The sequence below is a fragment of the Odocoileus virginianus genome, chromosome 7 (genome assembly GCF_023699985.2).
Source record: "Odocoileus virginianus isolate 20LAN1187 ecotype Illinois chromosome 7, Ovbor_1.2, whole genome shotgun sequence".
In the NCBI taxonomy this organism is placed as follows: Eukaryota; Metazoa; Chordata; class Mammalia; order Artiodactyla; family Cervidae; genus Odocoileus; species Odocoileus virginianus.
In genome coordinates, this window is record NC_069680.1 from 33,543,215 (window position 1) to 33,561,685 (window position 18,471).

Genomic DNA, 18,471 nt, shown 5'->3' on the forward strand with positions numbered 1-18,471 from the left:
GGCATGGAAGTGAGGGGGTGGTGGGGGTTCTCTGTGCCCAAGGCTGAGGTGGGACTGGGATCCTGGACGAAGTGGGGGTCGGGAGTGGCAAGTGGAGTTTATTGGGTGGGGGAGGTGAGCATCCTCTCCTCTGGTAGAATGTTCAGGTGCAGGGCAGGGGTGGGTGCTGAAAGGCTGATGCAGGATCTCGGAGGTGAAGCCAGGACTCCTGGGGACTGTTCTGGACACAGTGGAGGAGCCAGGTGGGGGACCTGGGAGCTTGGCCGTGAGGAACAGGGAGGACCCACTCCCCAAGGAGCAGGCAGGAACCCTGCAGCCTGAGAGGTGTACCTGCAAGACCAGTGACATGGCTGCCTTTCTTCTCTGACACGCGTTCCTTTGCAGGGGGTCTGGAGGTGGTGATAAAGCTGGTGGGTGGAAGGAGCGCCTGCGCTGGAGCACTTCAACCAGACACTAACCTCCTGTGACCCACAGTCAGTCGAGGCCGGCACTGTCCTCTGCAAGGAACTGGGGTGTGGCTCAATGCTCCAGACTCCCAGCCCCCTGCCAGAGACAGAAGGTCCCAGAAAGGGGCAGCAGTTTGTTGTCTGTGAGGGCTCTGAGCCATCCGTCCTGAACTGCAAGATCAACTGGGCAAACTTCAAGCCTTGTGTCTCACATGGTGAGGTGATCTGCTCAGGTAAGAAGGCTGCTTCCTGATCTTTTAGAGCCCCTGTGACCCTTTAGATCGTGTGTCCGTGGCCTAACCCTAGTTGACCTAGGGCTGCCCATAACTTGAGGTTCTTGGTCTCCGTGTCCCTTTGTGGGGTCAGTTGGGTGACCTCTTGATGAAGAACTGGTGCCCAACGTTTCATGATTTTAGGAATGCTTCCTGGAGGTTGGGGGAGGAAAAGGACTCTCCCCAGAAATGCTACGGTCCTCCCCCTCAGATTAGGCCTTTCCAGGGTTCTCTAACAGAGGTAGTGCTTTCCTCTGAGAGGCTCCTGAGCCATGTAAATGGTCGCTCTCCTGCTGTGCGCACTGGCTTGAGGGTCTTGCCATCAAGGGATCAGTGCAGGATGGAATTTTGAAAGTGCTAGTTTTGTGTCTAAAGGAAGAGCTGGATGGTTTAGGGTGCTGCTTTGGGAGGTGAGGTGGGGTGGGAGGAGGCTGTCCTGCGCCCAAATTTGACCTGAAGTGATGGCACAGGTCCTGCTTGTCAGTGACAGCAGCTCAGCCCCAGTGACCTCAATAAAGAAAGGGGTGGGAGGGATGGGAGAGCATGCCGGGCTCAGCCACTGGGCACAGTGAATGTCAGGGCGTGCTGGGTCTGTGCTCGTGGCTCTTGGCACCCAGATCCTCAGCCACAGAAGCAGCAGGAGGAGTGGGTGCAGGGCAGCCGGCTGGTGCCTTTTTCTGCCCTTCTCTCCAGAAGGTGCAACAGTGACCAGCGTCATGGTGCTCAGGGATCACTGTCTCCAGGGGTCCACTGGGCCCCTCATGGGGAGGATCCATCAGAACCTTTCGGGGATTTTTCAACACACCCCCGCATGAGTAGGGTGCAGCCAGCTTTGAGAATCTCTGGGCTAACTTCAGCTGTAATTGGGGCTTATTGGAAACACACAAGACAGTTTCAGAGTTCAGTCAACTGCCTGAGCCAACAAAATAGTGCAGGGCTCCCTGGTCTGGACGGGATGAGAAGCTGGCAGCCCAGGTCCCATGCTCCTCAGGAGGCCTGCTGGCTTTCCCTGTCTCCACCTGCCACCTCAGGGTCACAGGCACTTGCCATCATGAAGTGCTTAGAGGCAGCCTGGTGGTGGGGGCAGAAACACGAAGACGGCCGTCAGGAAGGATGGCCACAACTGCTTTGTGACCGCTGCAGACCAACGTGTGGCAAGTGAGGGGCTCCAACAGCCCCAGGAAGTTGTAAGAGGGACTGGATGTAAGAAGAGACCACTGTGGGTGTGGGGAGCTCCCCCGGGGAGGGGGTCCCTGCGAGTACCCATGAAACCACTGAAGAGGGAAGGATGGTGTGATCTCTCTGTGCCCACAGGACACATGGAGGCCAGGCTGGTGGGTGGCGAGCACTCCTGTGCTGGGCGCCTGGAGGTGAGGCATGGCCTGACCAGGGCACCGTCTGTGACACTGACCTGGACCTGGCCACTGCCCACGTGGTGTGCCGGGAGCTGCAGTGTGGCACGGCCGTGTCCACACCCAAGGGCGCCCACTTCAGCCAGGGCTCGGGGCTGATGTGGACCGAGGCCTTCTGCTGTGTGGGCAATGAGCCCCTGCTGTTCCACTGCCCTCGGGGCCTGGGGCCCAGTGTGGGCACGGCCAGGATGCTGCACAAGCAGGCAGAAGTGCAGTGAGGGGGTGGGCATGCAGGCAGGGGTGGGGGCGACACTTGAGGGGGCCCCACGGACTGTGCAGGCATCTTATCACCATCTCCAGCTCGAGTGTTCTCCCTGGAGGTCTGTCTGGAGGGTCTAGGGCTGTGTCTGGCACTTCACGTCCTGTCTGAGCTGACCCACAGGGTGGTTTGTGGGGCCCAGAGCAAAGCAAGAAGGCAGGCATCTGTTGAAAAATCAACGAGGGTGTCCAGAGATTGTTGAGCCAGGAGGGCCTCTGAGCAGCCCCGTGCTGACCCCTCAGCGCGGCACAGGGCTGGTCTGGCCCGGGCCGGGCCCTGCTGGGGATGGCTGTCGTCGAGGCCTGAGGTCAGCAGAGCCTGCACTGTGCGCGACGCCCTTTATGCTCCGCACGTGGCACTCTCCGGGAGGTGTGGCTGGTGAAGGGCCGGAGCCCCTGTGCGGGGCTCCCTGAGATCAGCAATGTGAACGGGGTGGATCGTCTGTGGCCTGCACCAGGAGGAGGCCACGGTGTTCTGCCGGGAGCTGGGGTGCGGCCCTGCCCTGCAGGCCCCCCATCAGGATGGCAGCGTCGCCAGGAAGTACATGACTTGTGTGGGCGATGAGCTGACCGTCCGGAATTGCAGACTGAACAACAAGTTCTGCAGTGGCTGCGACTTCCAGAGAGATGCCCAGCTGGTCTGCTCAGGTGAGGTGGACCCTCCACCCTGGTGTGGGGTGGGGTGGGGACAGCAGGGAGCTGGCCATGGGCTGGCCATCCCTTCATGCTCCGAGTGGGCGGCAGCAGAGTGCACCCTGGGAGTGCCGTCCGCTGGCCCAGTCCTGCCTGGGGCCTGGGGTGCCAACGTGGGGGAGATGGCCTCTGTGCAGCCCACCTGCTGTGGCGGAGGCGAGAGCAGGCTGGGGAAGGTGAGTGAAGGCAGACAGGAAAGTCTCCTTGAGACAGAATGGACTCTGTAGCTCTTCCTCGCTTTGGACAGAGACCTAGAGGTGAGGGCACAGGATGGAGCTGGGGGCACGTACAGCCGGTGCCTCGGGAGCGCAGGGTGGCCCAGGAGAGCTGCGGGCCGGAAGCCGAGGGCGGGTGCAGTCCCGGCCGTGTGCCGCGTCTGTGCTGCGTTGACTGTGACCATTGTGGGTCTCACACAAGTCAGGGTCAGTAGTGGGAACAATCTGGTCTCTTAGGTCCTGGTACATTCTGGGTGGAAATGAGGTAAAGTGTCCACTCTCCTTGGTGCCCTCAGGGGCATGCCTCAGGGGGCCATTACCTAGCCTCTGAGACAAGGAGGGTCTTGATGCCACCGCCCAGGGCAGGCAGAGGTTGTGCAGCGTCTGTTCTGATGGGGACAGAGGGTCTCTGGCCATCGGTTCTCCCAGTGCTCAGCAGGCTCTGCTGGAGGCAGATGATCGCCTCTGGCAGGACTGCTCAGGGTCCACAGAGGGGCTCAGGGCTGAGCTATGAGCTGAGAAGCCCTGTACATGTCAGAACGGTCTCCTCCTCCAGGACACATAGAGGCCCGGCTGGTGGGTGGCGAGCACTCCTGTGCTGGGCGCATGGAGGTGAGGCGTGGCCTGACCTGGGGCACCGTCTGTGACGCTGACCTGGACCTGACCACTGCCCACGTGGTGTGCCGGGAGCTGCAGTGTGGCACGGCTGTGTCCACACCCAAGGGCGCCCACTTCAGCCAGGGCTCGGGGCTGATGTGGACCGAGGCCTTCTGCTGTGTGGGCAATGAGCCCCTGCTGTTCCACTGCCCTCGGGGCCTGGGGCACCAGTGTGGGCACGGCCAGGATGCGGGTCTCAGGTGCTCAGGTGAGGCCACGAGGGGGGCTCCCAGGCTGGGCCCTGCCCGCTCCCTGCCAGCCTCCCTCTCGGGGTGCAGCTGGCCCAGCTCCAAGGGGCCTCCTTCCAGGAGGTGAGCCCATCCCCTTGAGGAAGTGCTGCTTCTGCGTGTTGCGGGCAGACTTTGGGGACAGAGGGATGTGACCCCAAGGCCGGCACAGTGCCCTGCACACGTTTCCGCTGGGCATTGCCGCTGAGGCAGGTGGGGAGCTGGCAGAGAAGGGGACCCGGGAGCCCCACCCTGGGTGTGAAGGGAAGAAAGAGTCGGGAGCAGGGCCTGTCGGGGGAGCGACACCCCCACCCCATCCCCCTGCAGAGTTCCGGCTGGTCAACGGCAGCAGCGCCGGCGAGGGGCGCGTGGAGCTCCAGGTCCAGGGGGCCTGGGCGCCCCTCTGTGCCGCCCACTGGGACTTGGCAGACGCCACGGTCCTCTGCCACCAGCTCGACTGTGGGAACGCGGTGGCCACGCCCCCAGGGGGGCCACTTTGGGGGCGGGGCCTCCGCCCTCTGGCCCGACGAGGTGCACTGCGCTTGGACAGAGTCCCACCTGTGGGACTGCCCCGTGAGCACCCTGGGGGCGCCCGCCTGTGGCCCCGGCCAGGCAGCCGCCGCCGTCTGCTCAGGTGGGTCAGCGCGAGCGCGGCCGGAGGGGAGGCCAGGAGCGGACAGGGCTGCACTGGGAGGCGGCGTCCTCGGCCCGGGACAGGCCGGGTGCCACCCGCCGGCCCCCGCCGCCCTGCAGTGTCCTCCCCCCCCCACCCCCCCGGCCCCCGCCTCCAGGTCTCCCTGACGCCCTGCGGCTGAGGGACGGACAGAGCCGCTGCGATGGCCGCGTGGAGGTGTCCCTGGACGGGGTGTGGGGCCGCGTCCTGGACGAGGCCTGGGACCTGCGCGGCGCAGCCGTCGTCTGCAGGCAGCTGGGCTGCGGCGCGGCGGAGCGAGCTTACGAGGCGGCAGCGGCGGCGCCCGCGCGCGGGACGGTGCCCCTGGGGCTCAGCCGCGTGCGCTGTGCAGGCACCGAGCCCCTCCTGATGCGGTGCAGCGTGTCCGCGGCCCCGCCGGTGTCCGCGGGGGCGTCGCGTGCTCCAGTGAATGCAGGCCCAGCCCCCAGGACCCCCTCCCGGGGCCCCCGCGCCCTGCCTTGGCCTCTCCGTCCGCAGGGAGCCTCCAGGTGCGCCTGGCTGCGGGGCCGGGCCGTTGTGCGGGGCGCGTGGAGCTGCTCCACGCGGGCGAGTGGGGCACCGTGTGTGACGACGGCTGGGACCTGCGGGACGCCCAGGTGGTCTGCCGGCAGCTGGGCTGCGGGCACGCGCTCAGCGCCCCGGGGGCCGCGCACTTCGGGGCCGGGCCGGGCGCATCTGGATGGACGAGCTGGCCTGTGAGGGCCACGAGGCCGCGCTGTGGCGGTGCCCGTCGGGGGGCTGGGGCCGACACGACTGCGGCCACAAGGAGGACGCCGGTGTCCTCTGCTCAGGTGGGTGCTGAGATCCAAGTGCCCTCCCAGGGCCGCTGGGTCTCCAGGGGTCTCGCGGTGTTCTCGTAAGGTAATGGCCAGTGCTTTTCCGGGATTGCACTGAAACGTCCGGGGCTGTTTTCCTGCCGGTCTGAAGAACTCTGCACTTGACTCCTCAGTGCCCTCCTGCTGCAGTGATGCTGAGCGACGGACGCCCCCTTCTTTGCCCTGTGGGCGCGCGGGGGTGGGGGTGGAGTGGGAGGCGCCCTGCGGTGGGCAGAGTGAGCTCGCCTTGCTCCTGCTCTTGGAGTAGCACTGGGGGCCTTTCTCCGCAGCTGCTGGAAGCCCATCTCACAGTCGGACTTGGGGCTTCCCTGTCTTGGATTCTTGATTTTGATCCACATTTCAGTGTGCAGGACGGCTTCTTTCCAGAGGATTGTTGAGGCATGGTAGGAAGATTGCTTGCTTTTAGCTCATACATCTCTGAGGCTTCTTCTGTGCATCTTGTCTGGATGGGATTATTCTCAGTGATGGGGTTTTGTCACATGCTGGAGGCATCTGTGCTTCCTTCCTCCTCCGGGGTCTCTGGGAAACCCTTTGAGAGGGGGTGGGCATCCCTGTGTGGGCTCTTGGCCTCTTCTGAGGGATTTTGGTTCCTATTTTAGGTTTAGGAACGTTTTCTGCAACTTGCTTGGATGTCTTAGATGACTGCTTCTTAAGGCACTGCATTTCTTTTCAAGTAGCGGGCCCATTGCTCTGGCCCCCAGCCTTGTCACTCATCTGGGGGGTGGGCCTGCTCCTCCCCTGCTTCCCGGGAGAGGGCCTCTCGGCGCTGTCCACTCACACTGTGCCCTGCTGGCGCTTCTGGTCTTTCTGTCCTTGGACGTACGTTTAACTTCCACTCTTTTCAGCTTGAAGCTCTGCCTTCCTCCGTGCTCTGGGCTCCTCAGGCAGCTGCTGGTGCTCGCTGGCGGACAGGCCTCTGTAGGGGGCCTGGCTGTTGGCAGGGGTGGGGACTCTGCTGTCCCGATTAGCCTGGCAGCAGCGGGGTTCCGAGGGGAGATCAGAGGCAGGCAGGCGCCATGAGGCCAGGCATGGAGCGGGCACTGTTCACCCTTGCCCCGTGCATTTGGTTGGTGGAAGGTCAGAGGTCAGCCCAGATCCAGGGCTGGGAGTAGACTCGGTGAGGGGGCAGGGACAGGCGGGGATCTGAGTGGCCGCTTTTACTCTATCACACATGTAATTCCTGCCATGTATTTTCTCAGCTTATTTTACCTAGTCAAGATCCTGTCAGATGCAGTTCATGTCTCAGTTCTCCAGTTTACCCCATGTGTGTATTTCGGTGTGTTCTGATCATGGGCCCTTTTGACCTATTTTTAGACGGTTGTGTCCTAGTCCACTCTGTGGTCATGTCATAGTCGGCTCAACATACTCCTTGCTCCTGGACTCTCACCACTCCAGGGTAACAAGACACTATTGGGTGCTGACCAGCCAGGACCAATGACAGACTCGGAGATCGGGCTAATTCCTTTTTTGTTGTTGAATTTTTACAGTCACTGCTAAATTGATCATGTTGTTTGAAAGGGTTATTCTGTATCTGAGTGACTTCCAGGGACAGATTTCTACAGTCAGTTGACTTACTAGGGATCGCAGCATTGGAGCTGGGGCTTAAATTGGCTCCCTGTGGGCCGCTGCTCCCGTCTTGGATGGGGATGGACGGGGATGTGGGTGGTGTGAGCTGGGTGCCGGAGGCCCTGGCTTGGCTCGGGTCTTGGTGCTGGGGGCCCCTGGTTTCGGCCTCCTCCTTCAGAGCCCCTGACCCGAGGGGCTTGTCTTCCAGAGTCAGTGGCCCTGAGGCTGCGCGGTGGTGCCGGGCCCTGTGCCGGGTGGTTGGACGTGTTCCACAATGGAACATGGGGGGCCGTGTGCAGTAACGCCCTGAAGGAGGCCTCCTTGTCCATCATCTGCCAGCAGCTGGGCTGTGGGGAGCAGGGCTGGCTGGAGAGCAGGCCGGGCCACAGCAGCCTGGGCACCTCCTGGGTGGACAACATCCAGTGCCTCCGGCTGCGGAACTCCACGCTGCGGCAGTGCCCCTCAGCCCCCTGGCACCCGCACTCTTGCACCCATGGGGAGGAAGTCTGGATCACCTGTGCAGGTAGGCCCTGCCACCTACTGCCAGTGGGCAGACTCTGGGGGCCCTGGAGGCAGCTTCAGTGTCCTGACAGGTCATCTGCAGGGGCTGCCATTCACCGATGGCTGGGGGTGGTGGGGTCTCTGGGCTCCACAGGTTCCATTCTGAAGCTTCTCTGAGCACTTATACTGGGTGAACCGCTCTTTGAATCCACAGGATCATCAGGGACAATGCCGCAGGATTCCGGGGAGGCCCTCAATTGCTCCTTGATGGGAAGCTGCCCAGGTACCCCCCCACTGCCCCCCCCAATCCTCTCCCCATCCGGGTCCTGCCCCGCGGTGACCACAGACTCCTCTTGCAGAGAAGGGCGAGCTGCGTGTGTGCGGGGGTGAGGACTGCTGCTCGGGCCGCGTGGAGCTCTGGCAAGCTTGCTCCTGGGGCACCGTGTGTGATGACTCCTGGGACCTGGCGGACGCCGAGGTCGTGTGCCGGCAGCTGGGGTGTGGCCGGGCTGTGGGAGCCCTGGCGGGGGCCGCCTTCAGACCAGGCTTGGGGCCTGTGTGGCTGGATGAGGTGGGGTGCCAGGGCAACAAGCCTTCCCTTTGGGGCTGCCCGGCAGAGCCGTGGGGCCGCGGAGACTGCGGGCACAAGGAGGATGCGGGCGTGCGCTGTGCGGATGAGTGGTCCAGGGGGGGCTCTGTCTGCCCCCTCGGTGGGGTAAGCAGACTGGTGGGAGGGATGGGAACCAGTTGACGAAAGGGGGACCCGGTGGGTGGTAGTGTCCTACCCAGACAGGACTGTTACACAGCCGGGGATCGTCTCGCTGTTCTGCACCCCTATTCCCAGGAAGCTTCCAAGTGTCCGTGAGGAGTACTGGGGTCTCTGGAGCATGAGAGTCCCACAGTGCAGGGCTTGGGAACTCACCAGGCCCTTTTCCTGCAGCCATGCCTGGGCCAAGCGGTGTGGCACACAGGGGGTCCGTTTGATGTACTTGTGATTGTGTGAGTGTGTGAGCGCTGTGTGCCTATGTCCATGTGTAAATTGTGTGTGTGTGTGTGTGTGTGTTTATGCATGTATGTGCTGGATTCTTGAGCTGCCAATGTGGCCTGGTTGGTCCATGTCCCGTGGGGGCATCCCTGGCTTGCTCTGGGGATAAAGGTGGCCGTGCAGGAACACTCGGGCTCTAGTCGGTGGGGAGCTCCACTGGGTCCAGGGTTGAGGACTTTGCAAACCTGAGCGCTGGCCAGTGGGCCCCTGGTGAAGCTGGGCAGCTCAGGACTGGCCCAGGCAGGGGCTGCAGCCCTGCTGTCCTCATGTCCCTCCTGTCCCTGCTGGAATGTGGCTACAGCCCACCTTGGAGATGTCCCCTCAGCCCATCCTCAGAGTGGTTTTGCTGGGGCAACACCAGGAGCTCAGAGGCCGAAGGACAGGTGGGCTGCGCCATCTGCCCTCAGCTGGAGGTCTGTGTGACTCCCTCTTTCTTATAGGACAAGCAGACATGTGAGGAGCAGCTTAGGAAAGCCTGATCTCAAGGAGGCTCAGGCCGGAGCTGGCCCTGGCTGGACACATTCTGCGATCTCTTAGCTGGGCTTCCCACCTTCAGGCCTCCCCTGAAGCGCGTCCTCAGGTCCCATGTGGGGTCAGGCCCTGTTGCTCTGTGGCTCTTCCTCTGGAGCTAGGCTGATGTCCAGGGGTCAGCCTGCCTTTCTCGACTCTTCCTGGCACTGACCCAGGGCCTCTGCTCCATCTTGGCACAAACCTTTCTCCAACCCCAGCAGAGCCAGCTGCACCTCACCTTTGCTCCAAAGTTATCTGTAGAGTTTTTGTGCCAGTCACTTACGTGCACACACACCCCTACAACACACATGCACACAACCCCCCACAACATATACACACGTGCACACCCCCCACAATATACACGCATGCCCACACCCCCAACATATACACATGTGCACACCCCCCACAATATACACACAGGCACATACACCCTCACAACACACACACATGTGCACACACCCCCCAACATATACACACGTGCACACACACCCACAATATACACATGTGCACACACACCCTCACAGCATAAACATGTGCACACGCCCACAACATATACACATGTGCACACCCCCACAATATACACACAGGCACATACACCCTCACAACATACACACGTGCACACCCCCCCAACATATACACACGTGCACACACACCCACAATATACACATGTGCACACACCCCCCCACAATATACACATACACACACACACACCCTCACAGCATACACACATGTGCACACCCCCCCAACATATACACATGTGCACACACACACCCCACAATATACACATACACACACACACCCTCACAGCATACACACGTACACACGCCCACAACATATACACATGTGCACACCCCCCACAATATACACACAGGCACATACACCCTCACAACATACACACGTGCACACCCCCGCAACATATACACATGTGCACACACACCCCCCACAATATACACATACACACACACACCCTCACAGCATACACACATGTGCACACCCCCCCAACATATACACATGTGCACACACACCCCCCACAATATACACATACACACACACACCCTCACAGCATACACACGTGCACACGCCCACAACATATACACATGTGCACACCCCCCACAATATACACACAGGCACATACACCCTCACAACATACACACATGTGCACACACACCCCCAACATATACACACGTGCACACACACCCACAATATACACATGTGCACACACCCCCACAGCATATACACACAGGCACACACACACCCACAATATACACATACACACACACACCCTCACAGCATACACACATGCCCACCCCCCCAACATATACACATGTGCACACCCCCCACAATATACACACAGGCACATCACCCTCACAACATACACACATGTGCACACACACCCCCAACATATACACACATGCACACACACCCACAATATACACATGTGCACACACCCCAACATATACACATGTGCACACATACACCCACAATATACACACACACACACACACCCTCACAGCATACACACATGCACACAACCCCAACATATACACACGTGCACATCCCCCCACAATATACACACAGGCACACACCCTCACAGCATACACACAGGCACACCCCCCCAACATATACACATGTGCACACACACTCCCACAACATATACATACATGCACACCCCATAACATATGGACATACACACACCCCACAACATATACATACCTGCACACACACCTCCACAGCATACACATGCATACACACCCTCACAGTGTATACATATGTGCACACCTCCCAACATATGCACACATGCACACACACCCCAACATATATACACGTTCACACCCTCCCACAACATGCACATATACACACACATTCTCACAACATATACACATGCACACACACGCCCACAACATACACACACACGCACCCTCACAACGTATACATGCACGCACATGCACCCCCACAATATACACACGTGCACACACACCTATGAGCTGCTCTCCCATGGGCATCACTGCTGCCTGGCTGAGTCCCCTGAGCTCCCCTACACAGGGCCCTCACAGCTCCGTGCCTCTCACACCCAGGGCTTCACCCACAGCATGAACACAAGGGGGCCTTCAGTTGAACACCATACTGAGCACGCTCCTCCCCTCTGGGCATTTCCCTGCAGGACCTGTGGAGTCCAGCCAGGCACCCCTGCCAGGCTCACAGGGGACCCTGCCTACCACCGTGGCCATCATCATCCTGGGGGCACTGCTCGGCCTTGTCTTCAGTGGGCTGGCGGCTAGGATGTTGCTTGGGAAGCTGCGGGGCAGGGGTAAGTGTCCTGGGAATTCAAGTGTCCTGGCCCTTAGGAGTGCACTGGGGACCCAGGCCAGTGAGAAAGGAGACCCAGTGGAGAAAGCAGGAGATGGATGCACATGTGCCCCACACAGCGCTGGGGGGGGTAGGGGGAGGGTGTGGAGCTGCTTCAGTAATCCCAGAGGTTCGTGTGCCCACTGACCAGGGCTTCACTACCGAGGTCTGGAGCCAGTAACTCTGCCGTAGGCATCCTGGGGGCCGTGGGGTGCCAAGCAGCACCTTCCCCCATGGTGTGACAACCGCAAGTGTCTCCAGACACGATGAGCTGTCTGCTGGGCAAAGCTGCTGGATCAGGAACTCCAGGATCAGAGGCAGGTTTGATAGGGTGAGGAGCGTTCTTCCAAACCACCACCAGCCTGTAGGATCTGACAAAGGAAGTTTCCTTATTTATGAATTTATTTGTGTAAAAAGTCTTAAAATATAAAGATATTAACTCCTTAGTAATTATACATGTAATGAGTCATCTATAGAAAAGAACACAACATAGAAAAAATAAATTTTAGCAAAATTGTAACATGGGGAAGGTTTTGCTAGCCTGGAACCTGAGTGGTGACTCAGCCCACTCAGTAAGTAGGACTTTCGTCAACCTGTCAGTGGCGAGTCTCCTCGTGTTGCATTTACACTCATTCACTGCTGATTTCATTCATCTAAAATTGTTCACTTTTGAGATTTTCAGCGGCAGCATTGGAGGATGATTCAGGCAGTTTCGTTATACTTCAAATATTTACATCCTTGTGATAGGAATTCTCCTTTGTGTTATCAACTGTTATGCTTATCTTTGTTCATTTCATGAATTTGCATTTAAGTGTAGTTTAAGGAACAGTATTCATTATAGAGACTGGACTACAAAAAAGAGGCAGAACATTGCCTGACTGCTGTGTTAGGAGGCCAGGGGGGTAGAGGTGATTTGAAGCCTTCTGTTAGCAGCTGTAAGGGTTCAGCTGGACACAGCCCCTCAGGACGTGTCCCTGTCTCTCAGGCTCTGAGAGGGGGTGCCCATGGGTGTGGTGTCAGGTCTGATATGTCTCAGCCCCTGTTCAGTACCTTAGCAGAATCAGAGCATCCTGGGTTCAACCGGAGATGCATGACACTGTGGGTGTGGGGCTGAGTCCCAGCCCAGCCCCGCCAGAGGCTCCCTCGCCCTCACGGTGCCACTGCAGGGTTAAGTCAGACAGTGTCCAAGTGTGCGGGTGATCAGTGCGTGAGGCACTATTACCGGGCCCTTAACTATAGCTACTGGTAACTGTACTATGATGACAGCCAAGTGTTCACCATCCTTTGTAATTAACTGACAGTCTCCGGAAGAGATTCTCAGAATGGGATTATTTGGAACTTGTATGGTAGTGCTGTCATGGACACTTTCAGAGACTTATCAAGAAGTAGGCAAATGCTTAGAAAGGAAATTGTTACTTAATCTCTGACCTCACAAGTTGCTCAGCAAGTTAATAAAAATATAACCATCAGCACTGGGAATCCTTTTACATTTAAGGACAGAAGGATGGAGGCAGGCAAATTCCTGCTGCCAATCTTCTGATATCTGAAACAAGAGGTCGTTTTATTTCTTGCTGTCTGGGTTTAGGCTGATGCTCCCAAAGACAAGCCCTGCCTAGTGTCTTTGTACGTTGGTTGTGCAAGCCCCGTGCCATGGATCTGACCTGGATTCCACACTGTCACCCTGCACCCATCTCTCTGAGTTGTCCGACCCTATGTGGGCACCCAGCTGCCTTTGCAGACTCATAGGTGCAGAGAGCTGCTGACCTGGGACATGACTAGAGTCCACATCTCCATTTGGAGGCTGAGCTGGAGCTGTGAAGGGGCCGGGACAGATAGGAGAGGTGCTGGGGTCGATGAGGACACCATGAGCCCCCGGCCTGGGATAGAAGGGGCCTGGGATAGATAGGGGTCTGGGGTAGAAGGGCCGGGACAGACAGGAGAGGTGCTGGGGCCGGAGAGGACACGGTGAGCCTCCGGCCTGGGACAGGTGTCCTCAGCTCCGGGGCCGCAAGGGCCCAGAGCGCCGAGGCTGGAATTGGAGACTGCTTCGAGGACACTGCTGCCTGCAAACGCCTGTCTGAGTTGTGAGGCAGCCCTGGCAGCTTGGGCTGCTCCCCACCCGTATAGAGGCTGTTTTTCTTTTTCCAGGACCTCCCCAGGCGGGGTCTCTCAGTGTGCTCCTTTGCAGAATCCCAAGGACACGAGGAAGTCTCTGAGGCCATCTATGAGCAGATCCTTGAGGAATGGGTGGACTCAAGTGGTGCAAACCTGAGGCCTGGGACCTCCCTGACTGGTGAGAGGTGGGCCTTGCACCTCTGCCTTTAGGCTGTCATCAGGATGGGGAGGCATAGCCACCATGACCTTCCCCAAAGCCTTCTGCCACTTCTGATGAGACTAATGTCCATGATGCAGCAGGTGGGCAGAGCTTGTCACGAACGGATGGTGAGTGAGTGTCTGGCAGGTGCTGGCAGCCTGGTTGTCTGAAAAGCTGCAAGGAGGACAGATCTCTGGGGTCAGACAAGGACATGTGCTGAGCAGAGTCAATGTACAGAGATGTGATGGGGTGGGTCCTGCCTCAGGCCCCAGGTGACATTAGGGCGGGCCCTTGGGGCGGGTAGGGGCCAGTTAAAGCAGGGAGGAGCCTTGTGCTCCCAGGGTGGCAGGAGGCCTGTGGGGGGATGTTCGGATGGGCAGCAGCAGGGCCGGGCTCCAGGACTCATGGACACACAAGTGTGCACCCCTCCCCATGCCCATGCAGTGTTTGCTGGCTGCACGCTCTCTTAGCTGTCCTGGGTTCCCCGAGGCCCCTTTGCCCTAAGGAGACCCAGTCAAGCCAGCCAGCCTCCTGGCCCATGAGGAGGAGTTATAGAGGGTGCCTACAGGTCAGCCAATCTTGACCCATCCCTGGGATCCCACTCACTCTGCTCTGCTGGTTAAGGGGTGGGGGGCAGAGCATACCTGGAGTCAACCCAGGGGAGTTAAGCACCTGAACCAAGGCTCCTGGGGTGGGTCAGAGAAGGCCAGCACAGAGCCCACTGCCAAGGATGCGCTGGGGTCAGGGGTCAGGAGGACTGGCGAGCAGTCATTAGAAGCCAGGCAGCCCCTCCCTCACTCTCTCCCTCGAGGGACATGGCCTGAACAACTCCAGCGAGTCTTTTGGACAAACTGGACCAGGTGTCCTGCGTAACCCCTCTGTGCCACCCCAGTGGGCCCTGCCCGTGCACAGAGCGTGGGAGCCCCTGAGACCTGATGACCCTGGTAACCCATGCCTCTTCTGGCCCTCAGGTGACCTGCCCGCAGAGGACACGCCCGTCATCACGCTGCAGGCAGCTGGCCCCCCCGCAGATGGGACAGCAGCCCCCCTTGCAGGCGTCCTCGGGCTCCAGCTATGACGACATGGGCGCAGCGTGCACAGAGCTGTGAGCCCACCTCTCCTTCTCCACTGGCTCTTCTGCCCTGGGGCGGTTCCAGGGCGAGCCTCAGTTTTTCCTAGTTTTGACAGATTTGTCTTTGGAAGCTTCCTTAACAATCCCCTCCTCTCCTGACTAATAAAACTCCCTCGATTTAATAAGAGTCTCACCTTGCGCTTGTGGGAATGGGTTCATTAACCACAGAAACCCTGAACAGTGCAGATGCCCAGTCCGTGCCTCTGCCGGTTCCCATCCAGCAGTGACGGGTGCTAGGCCTGGGGATCTCACCCCCATCACCTCCCCTCTGAGTGGGCGGGCTGGGTCCCAGATGCCGGGTGCCCCCGCTCGCGCTGTGCCGCCCTTGGGGGCCACCACTCCCTTCCAGCCCTTCAGCGGAGCTGTGTTCCCAGCACGCATAATTTGCGAGGAATGGGGTCCGCTTGTTCCCATTGCCCTGATAGTTCTCCATTTTCAGGCGACTTTTATTTTTAATTGGAGGATCATTATTTTTCAATATTGTGATGGTTTTTACTCAGGCAATGTTTTTATCCTTACAAACGAGATATTCTTTGTGGACAATGTGTGAAAGAGGCATCAGAAGAAAGAAATGTTCACCCTGCGGTCAGACTTGCTAATGACTGTCTTAAAAGCATTGTGAGGGGCTTCCCCGGTGGCGCAGTGGTAGCGAGTCTGTGGGTTCCGTCTCCGATCTGGGAGGAGCCCACTCCCAGGTGTTGTGGAGCCATCAGGCCTGTGTGCCACAGCTATGGAGCCTGTGCTCTGGAGCTTGGGAAGCGCAGCTGCTGGAGCCCGTGTGCCGCATACACCTGCTGGAGAGCGGGGAGGCTTGTGCCACGGCTAGAGAAGAGCCCGCCCCAGCAACCAAGACTCAGCGTAGCCCAAAATAACTAAACAGACGCCATGTAAAAACAATAAAACATGCCTGAAAAGACAGGTGAGGGCACTGAGGTATGTATATGTCTCTAGTCCGTGTACCAACAGGATACAGACAGTAAAACACCAGAGATGGAGGGTATGAAGCCTGTAGCGAGATGACTGGGGTCCCACCTGGCCCAGAATGGACAGCTTTCACATATCCAGAGCTCAGAGCTGTGAGAGCACTGTCAGCACACGTGCACACATACGTATACTGCACACTTGGGGCCCTGCCTCCACTAGGTTCCAGGCCCAAGGCGAGATCCCCTCCTCCATGACATGTTTTTTCAGGCAATAGATCTGCTATTTTCGTTTCCATTTGCTTTGGTCCTCTTCCATATCTCAGTTCCTTTTTTTCTGGTAGGGAGGAGGAATGCTTTTATTGGGACCATGTGGCCTCAACACTGAGGCCAGCTCCTGGGTGTATGTGTGTGTGCACGCGTGCGTGCGTGCGTGCGTGTATGCGCGTGTGTGTAGGGAAAGATGGCAGTGGTCAGGCTCTCTCACCCCACACCCTCTTGTTCTCACCCCACGTTTTGTAAATAATGGTTATATAACAGCTGAGATCACTTACAGCACACATGAGGCACACATGCATCACCAGGTACTTGCTTGGCCACAGGCTACTTTTGTTCTGAAAGTGTGTATAATTTCCACCTGGAAAACCCCGGCAGGTGTGAGGTTTTGTGTTATATTATGTCTGCTGTTAATGGCTGCTGTGCCAGCCAGGAGAAAATAAACATGTCTGCAGCTCCTACGGCTCCTCGCATTTTTCTCGCAGCCTTTTAGCTTGTCCCATGCCTACCAGGGGTTTAGTGAACAGTGCACACAGTGAGATACAGCGACACAGTTGGTATAGCCAGCAGGATACCCAGCAGGTAGAAGAGCCTGAAGCTTCACCGGATGAAGGAAGCCAAGGGCCACCATATAGCATGTGGTACCATGTGGCTGCGATCCTCTTGGCGTGGGCTCCAGTGGAAGACAGAGAGGCGATGGACAGGTCACCGGCTAGCACTGAGAGTCATTAGGGGCAGTGAGTTCCCGTTTGCTTGGACAAGGCAGCACCCTGAGGTGGATTTTCCTGACTGCCCTGGAGGCAGATGTGGACTGTGCCCTACCCAATGCTGTGCTGGTACTCAGTGTGCGGAGACGCTTGCAAGAGCTAGAGCAATGTGTACTGGAGTTAGAGCAAGAACCCAGCACCTCTGCCAGCGAGGCCAGATGAACGTGGTGAGACTAAGGATGATGATGATGAACCCTGTGAGACTGCAGGTCCCCAACTGGCAGCAAGCCCCGTTGTGCAGCAGGTAGGAAGCATGCGTATCCTATGGCCAGGGGACACCCTCTAGGGGCCCCCAATGTGACTGGGTTCACGACGTATCAACCATATACTCGGGTGGAGTTTGTCGACTTGAATAAGCAGTTTTGGCAAAAGCAAGGGGAGACCTTGGCAGTTTGGCTTTTGCAACTCTGGGATACAGGGGTGGGCCCGGCACCTATGGGGGGTTTTGTGGATCCTTATTGAGAGAAGTCCAGGGAAGGCATGCGAGATGCCATTTTGAAAGTGTGAAGATCCTGAAGGGGGCCTGAGCTGGCAGGGGTCTCATCCGGGTGACACAGATGCAAATGTGGGCTGATTTGTCAAGGACAGACAGTGGACTAGACTTGGCCATGGAAGATAAAGGTACTCCACGGGTGGTGGGTGGCTCTCGTAGCCCCCTGAGGGCAAGGACTGCAACATGAGTTCCAGGCGATACCTGGCGTTGGGTTTTGCTATGTGTTGGGAATGTAACTATTTGTTGTTGTAGCATCTACTGCTGTTGCAGGATGTGGGTTCGAAGGTCAGTGTTACTCAGAAGATAGAGTGCATGCAGATTGTGAGGCAAGAAACCCCTGAAGGGGTGGAATGTAGGGAAAGAACAAATTAGCCAAGATGGCTATGGTCAGGCAGTCTAACCCCGTGTCCTCTGATCTCACCCCATGTTTTGTAAAGAATGATTAAGTAACAGCTGATGTCACTTATAGCACTGCACATGTGTGTCATGAGGTATTCGCTTGGCTACGGGCTACTTTTTTTCTGTAAGCGTATATAACTTCCACTTGGAAAGGCCTGGAGGGTGTGTGTTGTGTTATGTCCGCTGCTATGGCGGCTGCACCAGCCAGGAGAGAATAAATCCATCTGCAGCTCCTACAGCTCCTCACATTTTCTTCCAGCCTTTTAGCTCGCCCCTTGCCTACTGTGGGTTCAGTGAACAGTACTTACAGTGAGATACAGTGAGCCAGTGTGTGTGTGTCTGGGGGAAGGGTTCTTGTATTTGCCCTCCTCTTCTTACAGAAAATAAAGAAAAATGCTTGTGAATACTTAGCATCGGGAGCAGTTCATCAGTTTTCAGAGGTCAGAGCTTATTTAGTTATGGAAGCATCATTTCTCTTGTATATCATGAAGT

The 18,471-nt window shown here is 58.0% G+C and overlaps 1 protein-coding gene across 1 annotated transcript in view; it reads left to right on the forward strand.

Annotated features, from left to right (window-relative positions):
- Positions 1 to 15,070, forward strand: part of SCART1 (scavenger receptor family member expressed on T cells 1) — a 28,634-nt gene extending 13,564 nt beyond the window's left edge. Inside the window, 13 exon segments of the mRNA XM_070469826.1 lie at positions 3,853 to 4,161; positions 4,508 to 4,659; positions 4,661 to 4,814; positions 4,972 to 5,241; positions 5,244 to 5,537; positions 5,540 to 5,665; positions 7,485 to 7,622; positions 7,625 to 7,799; positions 7,992 to 8,100; positions 8,142 to 8,487; positions 11,494 to 11,640; positions 13,867 to 13,971; positions 14,964 to 15,070. Of these exon segments, the coding sequence (XP_070325927.1) occupies positions 3,853 to 4,161; positions 4,508 to 4,659; positions 4,661 to 4,814; positions 4,972 to 5,241; positions 5,244 to 5,537; positions 5,540 to 5,665; positions 7,485 to 7,622; positions 7,625 to 7,799; positions 7,992 to 8,100; positions 8,142 to 8,487; positions 11,494 to 11,640; positions 13,867 to 13,971; positions 14,964 to 15,070 (2,432 nt within the window).
- Positions 15,071 to 18,471: the final 3,401 nt, after the last annotated feature.